This window comes from Excalfactoria chinensis, chromosome 5 (genome assembly GCF_039878825.1).
Source record: "Excalfactoria chinensis isolate bCotChi1 chromosome 5, bCotChi1.hap2, whole genome shotgun sequence".
NCBI classification, from domain to species: Eukaryota; Metazoa; Chordata; class Aves; order Galliformes; family Phasianidae; genus Excalfactoria; species Excalfactoria chinensis.
This window is the reverse complement of record NC_092829.1, coordinates 4,083,544-4,097,122: the sequence shown is the minus strand read 5'-3', so window position 1 is coordinate 4,097,122 and position 13,579 is coordinate 4,083,544. Positions and strand designations below refer to the sequence as shown.

The following is a 13,579-nucleotide window of genomic DNA, read 5'->3' as shown; positions in this document are numbered from 1 at the left end:
ACTTGAGCTGGAAAATTGCAAGGTGCGTGCTGTGCTGTCTCTGTCCTGATCTTTGCTATTCTGACCAGCAGCAAAATTGTGATTCCTTTTTTTTTTTTGCGAGTTAAATTCGGCACTACATAAAAGCAAAGAGGAACTGCACAGCAGAGCATGACTTAAAGCTCTTCAATCTACCTGGATCAGACCGGCTTTGTTTACAAGCAGGACTCGGTTTTGGTACAGCAGGCAATTGTCTGTCATTTTGCTTGGGAGTATGTGTGCACTATGTGTGCAATACGGAGTATTCTGCAGTCTGAACGCTTACCTGGTGTTCCTTCCTTGAAGGGAAAAAATGCCCTAAAGAAAGCTGAAGGAGCAGATGGAGCTGACTGGTTATGTTGGTGCATTGCCGTTGGATTTTAGGAAGTGTGAAATAGTAATCCCTGCCCTCACCCGGTGCTTGAGGAGTGGGATGAGCTGGTTAACAAGGTGATTTGCTGCTGCTGTGACAGTGGCTAGCTACTGCCTACCCCCATCCAGCTGTTTGGGAGTCTTAACCCGCTCCCCATGCTCAAAAATTGCACCATCTGTTCCCTTAGGGAAGGAAAATCCAGTCATCTTAGCAAGAAAGGGCAATAGACTGGAAGTGACTACATGACAGAACTTGTCATAGCCGACAGGCTGAAAATGGAAAGGTCCTTGCTGGGGATGAGGCTGACCAGGCAGAACTAATACTAAGCCCCTGCAAACCTAGACGTGAAATGTGTGTGCAGCCAGTTTTACAGAGCACAAAGATTTTAGTGGGGATTTCCAGTGGATCCCAATGGGAATAGGGCAGCCACCAGCTTCCCAAAAAGGCTGCAGCTGCCTCTGTTTGCATCAGGAGAGCACATGGAAAGGATGCCATAGGGACTTGGGCACTGAGCCTGTGTGCTGAGACCAGAGCAGGAGCAGAACCCTCTGTTCTTTTATCCCACTGTTCCTCAAAAGTGTTTAAACAGGCTCTAAGTCAGACAAAGAAACCAAAGGACCTGCTTAATGCATAGCAGGTACTGAAGTGCTGCCACAAGCCCGAGGCAGACAGATTTGGAGTCATCCCGCTGCATCTCAATGTAAGCCTCTGGAAGTACTGAGAAAGTTGTTTGAGCTTCCTGGAGTCAACAGGAGAGATGGATGCTTCTGAAAGGTGATTCATCTCCTCGGATGGGTACTGCTGGGAGCTGGAATGAATCACTCTCTGGAGGCACCCATCAGACAGAGGAGGCAATAGTTGGTGAAGGAGATGAATACAAGCAATTTGGTATTGAGTTGTATGTCAGTGTGCTGACTGCTTTTACACTCGTATCTTAGGAGACCTACGAACCAGCCTGGATTTATTGCAGTGTTTCATGAAAGCTGAAGCTATCTCATAATTAGTTGATGATGAGATGCATGTGAGTGATTTCAGGAGTGTCTCGGGTCTAAACTCCTTGTACAATGACTTTATGTCAAAGCAGCCTCGTGGCTTTCATTGAAGCTACTGTTGGTGTGCTGCAGTGAAAGTAAAATGAGAGTTTAACCCATAACGGCTGTTGCTTTTTGGATGTGTCACTACATTTTAGCAATGACAAGATTCATTGGCATTTCAAGAGGATTCTCTTCTTGCTTGGTGAGATTCATCACATTTTATTTCAGAGTAAAATGTATAAATCTGTGAAAGCATTGGAGGCACATCTGGTGTAATTTATTACAAAGTTTGTCAGAGACGTTTTCTGTAATGGAATGATATGCGATTTCAAATGAAATGATTTATGCTTATCTGCTGCTCAGTCAGTGCTGAAGTGATGAAAAATAGATCTCATCTCAGGTCCAAGAATCCTCTGGTTTTGGTTGGTTCTGGGTCGGCCATATCTGGGGAAAAGCAAGTCTGCCCAAGGAGGCTGTGGATGCCCCATCCCTGCAGGCATTCAAGGCCAGGCTGGATGTGGCTCTGGGCAGCCTGGGCTGCTGGTTGGCGACCCTGCACACAGCAGGGGGTTGGAATTGGATGAGCACTGTGGGCCTTTTCAACCCAGGCCATTCTATGATTCAGCAATTCTTCTGGATATGTCATAGCAAAGGATGTTCCTTTTGGTTGTGTTCAAGGGACTCTGGCAGAAGCTGCTATATGGAGTATTCATGTCAGCAAAAGCTTAAAATGAAGTCTTTGCTCTGAAGCTGATCTTAGGGCACCAAGGCTTGGGAGTCCCCATAGGATCATTCTCTCAGACAGATGGATGTTGGTTTATGAATGGCACTGAGGAACATGGCTTAGTGCGTGGGCATGGTGGTGATGGGCTGATGGTTGGACTACGTGATCATAGTGGTCTTTTCTAACCTTAATGATGCTATGACTCAGGAGATCACCAGAATGAAAACCTCTGACCCCCAGCTTTCAGCTCCTCACACAGAAGATTGTGATTTTAGGGCACATGAGGATGCCAGGAACCTTTTCTGACAGCAGAATATAATTGAATCCCAACTATCCCACTCCCAATAGTTGTTTTATATTATCTTTTGTAAATGTATATAGTCTATTTGCTATAGAAGTCGTAGAAGTTTCACTTTCATCATGCAGAAGTCAATCTCATTGCTTTCTCTGCCTGCCCAAATTTTTGTCCATCTTTGACCAAACTGCAAAAGTTGACCTTTAGTATCAACTCTTTCTGGTACAAATGCAAATGATAGACTGTCTGATTTGGTTTCTACATTTCTATATCGAGAGTAAGCCTAATTCTGGAGTTGCTGTATTGCTCTTTCCAATTTATGTTCAGTTTAGTGCCCTGCATTGACATCAGAGCTGTGGAAGAGTCCTTTAAGCTCTAAATATGCTGTGTTATGACCAGTAACTTGAATATATACATAGCTGCTACATTTCAGAACACATTGATGCTCTCCCTGGCTGCTGTTTGCACTTCAGATGCTATCAAATAATCTTATTTGCAAAATTTGTTCTGACATTGGTGCTGATATATTAATTCTGATGTCAAATCAATGGGATTCCTTGTTTGTGCTGAAACGGAGACAGTGATATTTGAGTTATGTTGGAATGAGAATGGGTAAAAAACAACAACATTACTCTGGTAAAGTGGGTAAGGAGGGGGAAAAAAACAGGGAAAAGCACATCAGTGCACACAGTGACCCTTTACTACAGTAACAAACTAATTCTCAGGTTCTCCAGAGATGGCTATCCCTTGTGCTCATGCGTCAGAGCTCCCCAAAAACCATTCTGCGGGTTGTTTACAGCCAGAAAAGCTTTTATTTGCTCCTGCCAAGGGATCTTTTTTCTCTTCTTCTTTCTATATGGTTACAGCTGTTGAACATAATGATGTTGCAGCCTGAATCCGTTTTGTGCTGCAGTCCCCAGTTGGAGTTTTAGGACACAGCAGCTGCAGACCATGCAGGTCTGCCATATTCCCAGGTTTGCCAAAGAGCATGCATCTCAGAATGGCTTTTTCATGCAGCTGATACACAGAATGATGGATGTACAGACTTGCAGTTGTGTTTATCAGACTGGCATGCAGAAGCCAAGGCAGTTATACAGCAATTGATATAGGAATGCTAGTCTAAGGGATCAGCAGCCAGCTATGAGGCTCTTGGGAGATGAAAATCAACCACTGCATGAGTCGGTACCTCTGTGCAGCTTGCTTAGTGACTCTTTCTATCTTTCCTTATTTTCTATCTTTCCTTATTTTCTATCTTTCCTTATTTTCTATCTTTCCTTATTTTCAAAAGATGAATAGCTGTGTATATCCACCCATACTGTCTGGCTTCACTGAGCTTAAATGGAATTTCCTAAACTTTGATATATATGCTAAATCTCAGTGCTATTCACGCTGTTGCTCCTTCTAACAGCAGCAGGTACATGTGGACATACATTGTGTGCACGTCTCGTGCCCTTGCCATCCCGAGCACAGCCAGGATGTGCAGACACCCTGCCTTGCCAGGTGGCTTTCATGGACCTTGCAGTTTATATGAGCAGATGTCACAGATGAAATCTGCATTCCAACCATATCAGGCTCTGGGACAGGAGCATGACGTAGCTTCTACATTGGCAGTAGCAATCTCTAGCAATCAGAAGAGCTGGAAGGAAGCACACACTGCAGGATTTTGCTTGTAAGTCTAACCAAGATGGTGTTCATCAACCTATATCTTAAATCAGGAGCATTAGGTGTGCTGGGTCTGGCTCCCAGCGCTGTTATCATCACAAAGCCAAGGAGGTGAAGGCCTAGATGGTAACTTCAGGAAGTTCTTTGTGTCCACTCCTCTAAGGCAGAGCAAGATGCATCTTCAACATGCCTAATGGGTGTCTCTGTCATTTGTCTCTGCCCTGAGACCATTTTTCAGGCACTTAATGACAGCCATAGTGAGAGTATTCCCACTTTTCAGGGTGACGCATCCCTCGTTAGGCACTGTGTTATGTATGGGATGATGGAATTTAAGTTATTTGCTCCCTCTTTGTTTGCTTTATATCAAAGATAGGCGGGCATATTGAAACTAGGGGGATTTCTAACTGTGAGGGAAATTTCTGTCAGTTTGAAATGAATGGCTGCGTGCAGACACTGAGCTGATAATTGGCAGGAATTGCAGATGGACGTCAGTGTTGAACTGCAACAAAAATGTCAGCTCTTCAGCTTTCTCCTATTGACGGTAGTTAATCATAGTGCAGGAGAAATGCTGTACACCATCACTGAGTCATTTGTTTTTCATTAAGATGTGAAAATCTTGTTTTTCCCCGGGCAAAATAAAATAATAATTATCATAACCTTCGCATCCCCTTCAGACACAAAAACTTCCCAAACTAGCAAAGAGTGAATAAACAGGGCATTACTCTGACTGGGCATACGTGCATAGCCCTGATACACAGACACTCTATGTGTCTGAAGGGTGTCTTTAACTGGAGAACATCACTGAGGTCTGGGATATGGTGGAAATAATTTACCTTCACTGAGCAAAATAAGAGATGCTTGCTCCTGAATCCTGTGTAAGACATTAGGTAATGACTCTCCTCATAGATTTGGTCTGCTTGGCTTTCATAAATGTAATTATGGGTCCAGACTTGAGCTTCTAGTTCTGAACTCTTGAAAAATGGGGGAGAGTTTGCCCTTGGGTTTTAACTTCACATTAATGGCAGTAATATCTTCAGGTGTAGTGGCATGTCTCCAGAACAGCCTTGCTGGTCATACTCAGTTGCTGTGGGTCTATACCAATGTAATGATGGGCAGGATTTGATTTTACATTGAGACCCTTATGCTGAAATTAAACAAACTATGGACATAATTAGCTATATATGTAACTAGGTAGCCCTGCCTGCAGCTGTGTGGTAGCAGTGGCAAACAATCCAATTAAAGCCACGGCTAATGCTCTCTAATGAGGTTTTCTTGCTATAAAATTGACAGAAAAAGCTGTCCTCCTATACCGATGGCACCGCAGCTCAGTCCCTATTTCTTATGAGTCGTGCTCATCCAATGCTTCCCCAACCATGAATTTTACATCATCATCTCCTTACTGCACAACATTAGGAGCAGAATTTCACTGCAAGAATCTCCAGCCCTCATGGCTGGGCGCTGGCTGTTACCAACGTGAGCATGTGCATACGGGCTGCTGGAAGCGATGGGCTGGTGATGTATGAGCGCATCCTTCACTGCGGCGGATGCTCACCAGCAGGTAAGGTTGCAGCACAAAGGAAGCATTGTCAATCCCTTCGCTGGTGCCCAATTTAGCAGGAACATTCGATTGACGTACTTTCCGCGTAGCACCAGACTGGCTTCTACCTCCATCCATCTGTCAAAGCTCAACGATTGTTTCCGCAGCAGTGGCGCGAAGGCATCGTGTTGTCAATGCACAGTGACATATTAGGAGCTGAGATTTTGAGGCCACAGTAGAACAAACAGATTTTATTACTGGGTGAGTAAAATGAAGACTGTAAATGCCTTGAGTGACTTTCTGGCAAAGCTCATCTATTGCTTGACTACAGTGATAGCTATGGATGATTCCTCCCTCCTCTCCAGGGCTGTGAAAACAAAATACAAAGAAACTTTTCCAGTTCATAAGCATGTCATCCATTTAGTCATCAATTTAGTTCTGTAATAATAATAAAAAAAACAAACAAACAACCCAGCAAACCAACAAAGCAATGTTTTGGCACATGCCAGCAAGGCAGATGTTGCTGTCTCCAAATTAGTAAACATTTTGTATTGTGGACATGCAGAGGTTACGGAAAGGAATTCAATTATCTATTTGAGAGGTTCTTCATTTCCATTGGGGCAGCTGTTTAGGAAAGAAAAGGAAAAAAAAAATCAATTATCTGATGATGAGATCATTAAAGTTACTCCCAGGGCTGCATTTTTATAATGAATTCATTATTTTACTGGTAGTCCATTCACTTTGTTTTTAATTGCAACTTTGAGACCATAAAAGATGAAAAGGTGTTCCTTGAAGAATGGCATCTTTTTTGGTATTCTAAGCACTGCTGTCACTCAATAGATACGTACAACGTATACACTACTAATCTGAAAATCATTGTTCTTGAATCTCAAAGCAAAATCCCTTTTCTCCTAGCTCCCTGCATAATAACAGTGATTTGTCTGGCCTGAAGCCACAGAGCAGCAGATATTCCCACTGTGTGAACTGCACGTGAAAGTCTGTGCGTAAATGGAAAGCCACAAGTCCTGCTTTGCATCTCTCACAGAGGAAGGAGGCAAGAGAGGTGTTTGCAGATTATAGATGGATGGTGAAAATGGTGCTGCTGGCTCCTCTTTGGAACCAAGACAGCAGCAGCAGCAGCTCTTGGTGGTTCACCTCTTCCATCAGCCTGGGTTCAGAGCAGTGTTGAAGAATGTGAAATGGCGTGGACTTCAGTGATGTTAATCATGTGGTTTAGGTTAGTCACAAGCATAATTACCTTGTTTAACTGAATGACACAAGAATAAGTATATAGTAATTAATATAAGACGTGGACAGACTCTGATAGAAGCATGCAGAAAGCCACAGGTTCTCCTTGCTAGTCTCCATTGGTCTGCATTTATAGAAAAATGGCTTTACTTCCTAAAGTAAAGTGTCTGCATTTCTAGGGTGGGGAAAACAAGAGTTAACTGAAGTAGAATAAAAATAATAATCTTTAAAAAAATGGGGCAGAGCGAATTTTATCCAAGAATGGAAAGTCACCCAGATGCATTTGATTCATTAAATGCTTGATACGATCCTATGCAGCCCTTTCCTGTTTTCCATTCCTTTCTTTGTCAAGCGTATGGGCTGAGTGTTACTTTGACACTCAATTATAAGCTCCAAACAGTCAAGGAATACTTCCAGCAGCAAGATCCAACACTCTGGCAAGATTTTTTCTTGTTTGCTAGGTTCTTTGAGTTTAAAAAAAATAGATCAGGTAAATAGTAGAGTAACAAGTCTGACCCAGTGAGGATATTTCTACTCGAGATGGTTGTTCTTTCTTCTATCAGGCACTCATTCTAAGGTTTACATCTATAGTAAGTCAAATGATTGTGACCCCAACAGTGCTGCTCCACTTTTGCTCTGGTGGATGTGTATTTTGGGAGCTTTTTAGTTGTTTCTTCATTTTCACATGGTACATTACGGTAGGACCCTCCTCTTGTCAACTCTGGGAGGTCATGCTCTCACCTCCTGAGGCCACAAGGCCTCCATAGGCATGTGGGATTCACCTACACAAAAATTCAGTGGGAAATGCTGCTCTTGATTTCTATCTAAGCCTGGAGGGTCTCATTGGATCCCTTCTTGAGGGCCAGTAGTTGTTTTGTGTGTCAAAGAATGGGAATTAGTTATACAACAGTCAGTTTTCCTTTCCTCTGACACGTGGGTTAGAGGCACACGTGCAAGTTTTTGCTGGAGTTCTGTGTAAAGGGTGATTTGTTGTCCTTGCTGCTGATACTGAGGTTGGAGAAATTAGCCCAGCGCGTATCTCTTCACCTTCCCTGTCAAAGCATCTCTTTAAATTATGGTGAGATTCAGTAGCGTTAGATGGCCTGAGCTTTCCAGCTGTAACGAGGAGATTTTGATAAATTGCCGTGCTATCTGATTGCTCTCAAATACAAAAGGAGATCACACTAAATCAAGCAGTGACTTTCGATTAAATGCAATCTCCTGAATTGCAGTTTTGGTCTCGGCTGCTGAGTTTCTCAATGTACGGGAAAAGACTGATGTTCCTTTATTGTACCAGATATAAATAACTCAGGGCTCTTTTTGCACGTGAGAAAAATAGGCATCCTTGAAATTTTGGTTGCAGATCATCTGGTAGACTTCTGCTGAGTATAATGTGAATCTTGAGCTTGCTCTAGATGACGTGAATTGAGATGTAGCATGTGTCTTTTAACGTAATGAAATCGCTTTAAATGATGCGTATCAAAGCAATCAGTGATTTGGGTCGGTGCCCCTTGGTGGTGGAGGACAGGCAGTCAGCAAATGCTTCCTGAAAATAAAGCTTCCGTAAGTTAAGGACTGGAAGATTTGGAAGTGCCTTTTTGGATATTTAGGCCAGAAGGTGCTGCTTGTCTTAACCTCACAGAGATGGGAAGTAACTTTCAGCTGTCAAATAAAGGTGCGATGCTGCTTCTTGTGGGGTGACAAGTGGGAAGAACAAGGCTTGGACTTGTGAAACGGGTAGAACAAGGTCATGGGAAGAGTTGTGTGGCTATTAGATCAATATTTTCTCCATTAGAAAGTAAATATATGAAGATTAAAAGCTTTTTAAGGGTTTGAAAATGTCTTGTAGGCTCTAAAAAGCTCTGTAGGCATTGATGCTCACCAAAAAAAGAGGAGAAACCATCTAGTGCCTACCTACCATATAGTTGTTGGTCCTTGAAAGTCAGCTTCAGTGTTTATACTGTCACAGTCTGTGTTCTAAACATCTCCTTTGTGGTCTTTGTAGTTAGAGCAGGTGAATCAAACACGGCTTGTAGTTCAGGTGTAGTTATATAAACTTTAGCCTCCTCTGGCAGAAGGGTGTTGACTTGGCTCCTCTGTTATCCTGAATACAATCCCAGCTTTAGGAAATGCTTTCATGTTGTTATTTGGTGTGGAGTTATTTGCTCCAAGTGCACTGAAGTGGCTCGTGTTGTAATGAAGAGTGTTGCCTTCTAAGAAGTTGTTGCTGGATTTGTTGCATACTTTGCACTTACACAGGAGTTTTATGGCAGTTTTCCTGTACTCTTCAGTGCGAAGCAAGTGTTTGTTGTATTAAAGCCTCCAAATCATGGCAAAGTCAGTGGCTGCTCTGAGTATGTGCAACTTCTGTCTGTCTGGGTGAAATGGTCACCAACTGGAGTTGCAGGTGCAAAAGAAGAGGTGGGTGATCTCAACAGACCATGAACACACGTGCTTATCAAAAACGGCCTGTCAACTTGGCTTACTGACTCAGAAGAGAACTCTGCTCACGTGCTGACCTCTTCAACTGACACCTTCAGTATGTTTGGGAGTATTGAAGATGACCAGATTCCAGCACTGCACTCTGCTCTGTTTCTTTCTGGTTCTTAGTCCAGTCTTCCAAGCATGTACTTATAAAACGCTGTATCCTTCTCACCAGCAAACTTCTCATTTGGTGTTGCTGGTGTTTCTGGCACCTGGGGCTCGTTCACTGCCTTGTGCCTTTGTAAAATCTCCCTCTGATATGCAGTGTCTTGGAGGTGGTTGCACATCATAGCAGAAGAAAAAGTAACATGCATGAAGATGTGGAGATTCTGACACGGTGCACCCGAAGCCTTCAAACTGACCTCTTCTGTAAGTTAGCAAATACCTACATCCTAAAGACCCATCAGTGACCAAGGCTTCATCTGATGCAAGAGTCTTCAAGAGTGATTCTGAAGGATGGAAGGGGAAGCTCTCACCTTGAGAGTCTCTCAGCACCAACCCCAGTCATTCCTCAGCCCTTCTTTCTGTCCTATGGGGAATGGTGACCTCTCCTTTGGCTTGATTCAGTGTCAGTGCTCAGGAGGGGCCCACGTGAGTACTAATTCCTTAGACTGTTCAGAGCCTGTGGATGGACCTGCATGGCTTGAGAGTATGCTGCAGTATAAGGCTCTCATTTCTTCAGGGGAAAGTGGTTTTCATTCAGCAGCATTTATCTAAAGGGGGGAGAGAGTTAAGTATTTACTTACTTATTTACTTTGTTCTGACTACAGCTGAGACCTTGATTTTTTGCCGTGTGCTTCCTTTCTCCCACTGACTCATTTGTATGCATTTTGCTGACAGTGTTTGAAAGCCCCACTTTCCTCCAGGAAGTTTACAGCCAAACTGATGCAAACTCTTTCTTCTCAGGTGCCTCACGATCATCTGTCATCCAATGCAAGCCAGGAGGCAACTGCCCCAGCAGACACAGAGGCATGACTAGGCAGCTCTCCCCTCTATCTGTGGCTGAAGATTCTGCTGCTCCCATTCTTGAGCTGCAGAATCGAAGTCCCTCGGGAATCTGTCGGCACAGCAGAGTCGAGAGGCAGAGCAGATCAGGTAGGCATAATGGACCGCATTGCCGGTGTCACAGCATGCCTGCAAAAGGCCTCTCCTGTCTGATATTTGGAAAGACGGTGCAGAGTCCGAACGTGCTGACGTTGGGTTTCGGTGCTGCAAACTGCATGGCCTTGTGAAAGTCCTTCCTGTACCTGTGTGCGGACTGGGGTTAGGCAAGAAGGAAGCAAGGATGGGAGAGGAAGTGCTGGGCCTTGGTAGGAACATAGAACGTGTTATCCGAGAAATCCTGTTGGCACAGAAGATGTTGAAAGGATGATTAGCGTTAGCATACCAGCTAGTCTTATGTGGTGGCTGTTTTTCCTCAGCTTCAGCCTGGCCAGAGACCAGGAGCCTTAAAACCATTTACCTCCTCAAAGACAATGACAATCCCAGCTTGTACCATGGACAGTCTGATGAAGAAGAAGAAAAGGTGCGACAAGTGGGAGGATATCTAGGAAAGACCATCACAGTTCAGTTCATCGAGCGGCTGCACATCAGGGCTTCCATCAGGAATGTGTGACATGCTTTATGCAGAAGTTTAGCTCAGATGAACCTGTTGGTATGGCGAATGCTGGCTTCTTCACCATCGTGTCCATCTGTCATCAGCAGGGGTGGGATGAGAGCAGTTGCAGTATGCAGCCAGAGATCTTTGACTGTGCTGAATTGTACTGCTGAAGAAAGAGCGGCTAAATGACTGAAATAATTAAACTGTCCCAAATACTTTGGAAAACAGTATATGTAGGTACTGTGAGCAAAAAGGAGAAGAAGAGCAGGTTGGTTCTCCCTTGCACACTGGAACTGTGGGAGACAAATCTTGTCACTTCATCGCTGATGACAGCAAGAGTCAGCCATTTTCTGCCTCGAGTTGGATGGAAAACAGAGAAATCTTGTGCTCTTTTGACAGAAACCCTCAGAAAGACATTAAAGGTGATGGCTGCAGCAAGGAGTGGATGTTACAGCATCTTGCAGTGAAGATCTTACCCAAGATACTGGAGAACCAATCATCTGTTCTCATTTGTTGCAGATATCAGGATGAATAACTCCATATTTGCTTGCATAAGTGTACATCCAAATCAGAATCTGTCTTTAGTTAAGAAAGGACTTATAGTCATACTGAGAAAAGAATAGCACCGTGACATCACATTCATCCAAATGTTTATTTTGCAGTATTTTTAGTCTCCTTTTTATCCAGATCTTCCTCATCAGTGAGGTCTAAGTGTGACTGACCTGACTGGTAGGTGAACAAATACAAAGAATCTCATTTTCTAGGACGTAGTTATGAAACACTTAAGAGTTCAGAAGAAAAACTGCAGGTTTTGATTTTATTCATCTGATTCTTTTGAAAACAAAAGCAAAAGATGGTTCCTCTTGTTATGGAGGAAGCACATACAAAAGTTACATTACTGACAGACAAAAGGAGCATGCAAGGATATTTCTGCTCATTGACTTTCAGCACAGTTTGCCATTGACCAGTGTCATCTGCATGCTTCACCTGTGGTGCCATCTGCATTCTTTCCCTCTCTTTTCATCCTTATTGAGTTCTCAGATTGCTTCCATGCTCTTGACAGGTTAAGTCAGTTGGTTAGTTTCAAGCTGAAGTAAGTCACCAAAGATTTCTATGGCCTTGCTAATTGTAAATGCTATCTGCCCACCACTTTGGCTCATGAGCTTATTTTTCAGCATAGCATTCAGTACTTGGACTCAGATTCTACTTTCTAGCTCAATTCAGGCCTAACTTCATCACTTGGAAGTCCTCCAACCTTTTTATTGTGATTTGTGTGTCTGCTTTCCGTATGTCCCTACTCTCTTTGAGTTCAAGCTGCGTGATTCTTTTGAAGATATTTCTTATCTCTCCCTTGTGGATCTTTGACCATGTTTTCAGTGTACACATCTCATGGATTTCAGATGCAATTGTCAAGCTACTGTGCCACTTTGCCTGGGGATTTCACTGTAAATGTAGGTATTTAGACTAAGGTGAGATAAGGGCCTCCAGTGGGTCACGCATCCCACCTCTCTTTGGTACATGGGGATGAGATCAGCCACCTTCTCAACATGCCTGTTTATTCTCAGCAAGTATAGAGAGAGCCTAGACAACATTTTTAGCCTGAAAAACAATTGCTAACGACGTTACATGGGATGAATCCTGTCAATTAAGCGCTTACAAAAACTCCCTACAGTACGTTTAATTAGGCTAAATCTCACACAGGTCTTTTAAATCAAGCTAGGACTTGTAAAAAGTGTGTATTTCTGTGCCATTCCCCAACATTCGGTGCTGTAACAACCAAGTCAAACGCTAATGATAGTGTCATGCATTGTAACAGCAATTACAGCGTTATTTGGTAATTGGAAAATGGAGTGTGTGGATAAAGGTGCTTTAGTGTTCCATCATTGCGTGATTGCTTTCACTGTTAGCTGAAGAAGGACTAATTGTGTGGTAGTTTTGCTTAGCAGGAAAACCCATAAGGGGATGTTATGAAATATGTTCTTTCTGAACCATTTTAACTTGCAAAGAAACTGAAATTTACTTTTTAATAGAAGACAACAGTCATGATTAGTACTATAAAACTACCTGTATTCTCTCAGTAGCTGAAGATAATGCTACAGCGGTGCCTTTCTATTCAGTGTCCTGTCTGATTATCTTCTGTATGTTTTAAATGAGCCTGTAATTTTATTTCACTTCTTGATTCATCACTAAACAATGGAGCAGTACTAAATACTTGTTATTTTTAGGGGGAAAAATACACCGTATGTTGGTAATTACAAAAAGCTTCTTGTCCTGGTTAGGTAAATTCTTGACTGCAAATTTACTCTTATGATGAATCAGTTCTAGAAGATCACGTTGGACTAATTTAATAACTCCAAACCTCACTTTGACATCTCCTTATGGCTGTAGCAGAAACAGTAGTAAAGAAGGAAAGTCAGAACTGAGTTTAGGTTGAACATAGGAGAGTGCCTGGGTGCTCTCACTGCAGTAGATCTGTAGCTCCCCTTAGCATCAGCAGCTTTGTAGTTTCTTACACTACTGAGAACTAGTTGAGAATAGCTGCAGGTCATGGTTTTCAGAAGGAACTCCTGTTTCTTGTGTCAAACTATGTGATATGTTCTAATG

General features: G+C 42.9%; 1 protein-coding gene across 5 annotated transcripts in view; it reads left to right on the top strand.

Annotated features, from left to right (window-relative positions):
• Positions 1-13,579, top strand: part of SLC35F4 (solute carrier family 35 member F4) — a 97,410-nt gene that overhangs the window by 66,508 nt on the left and 17,323 nt on the right. For 3 of the 5 annotated variants that reach the window (XM_072337959.1, XM_072337960.1, XM_072337958.1), the window contains exon 2: positions 10,282-10,470. The exons of the other annotated variants lie outside the window; for them this stretch is intronic. In XM_072337959.1, coding sequence (XP_072194060.1) covers positions 10,282-10,470 — 189 coding nt within the window. The remainder of the gene's footprint in view (positions 1-10,281; positions 10,471-13,579) is intronic. 5 annotated transcript variants of the gene reach the window in all.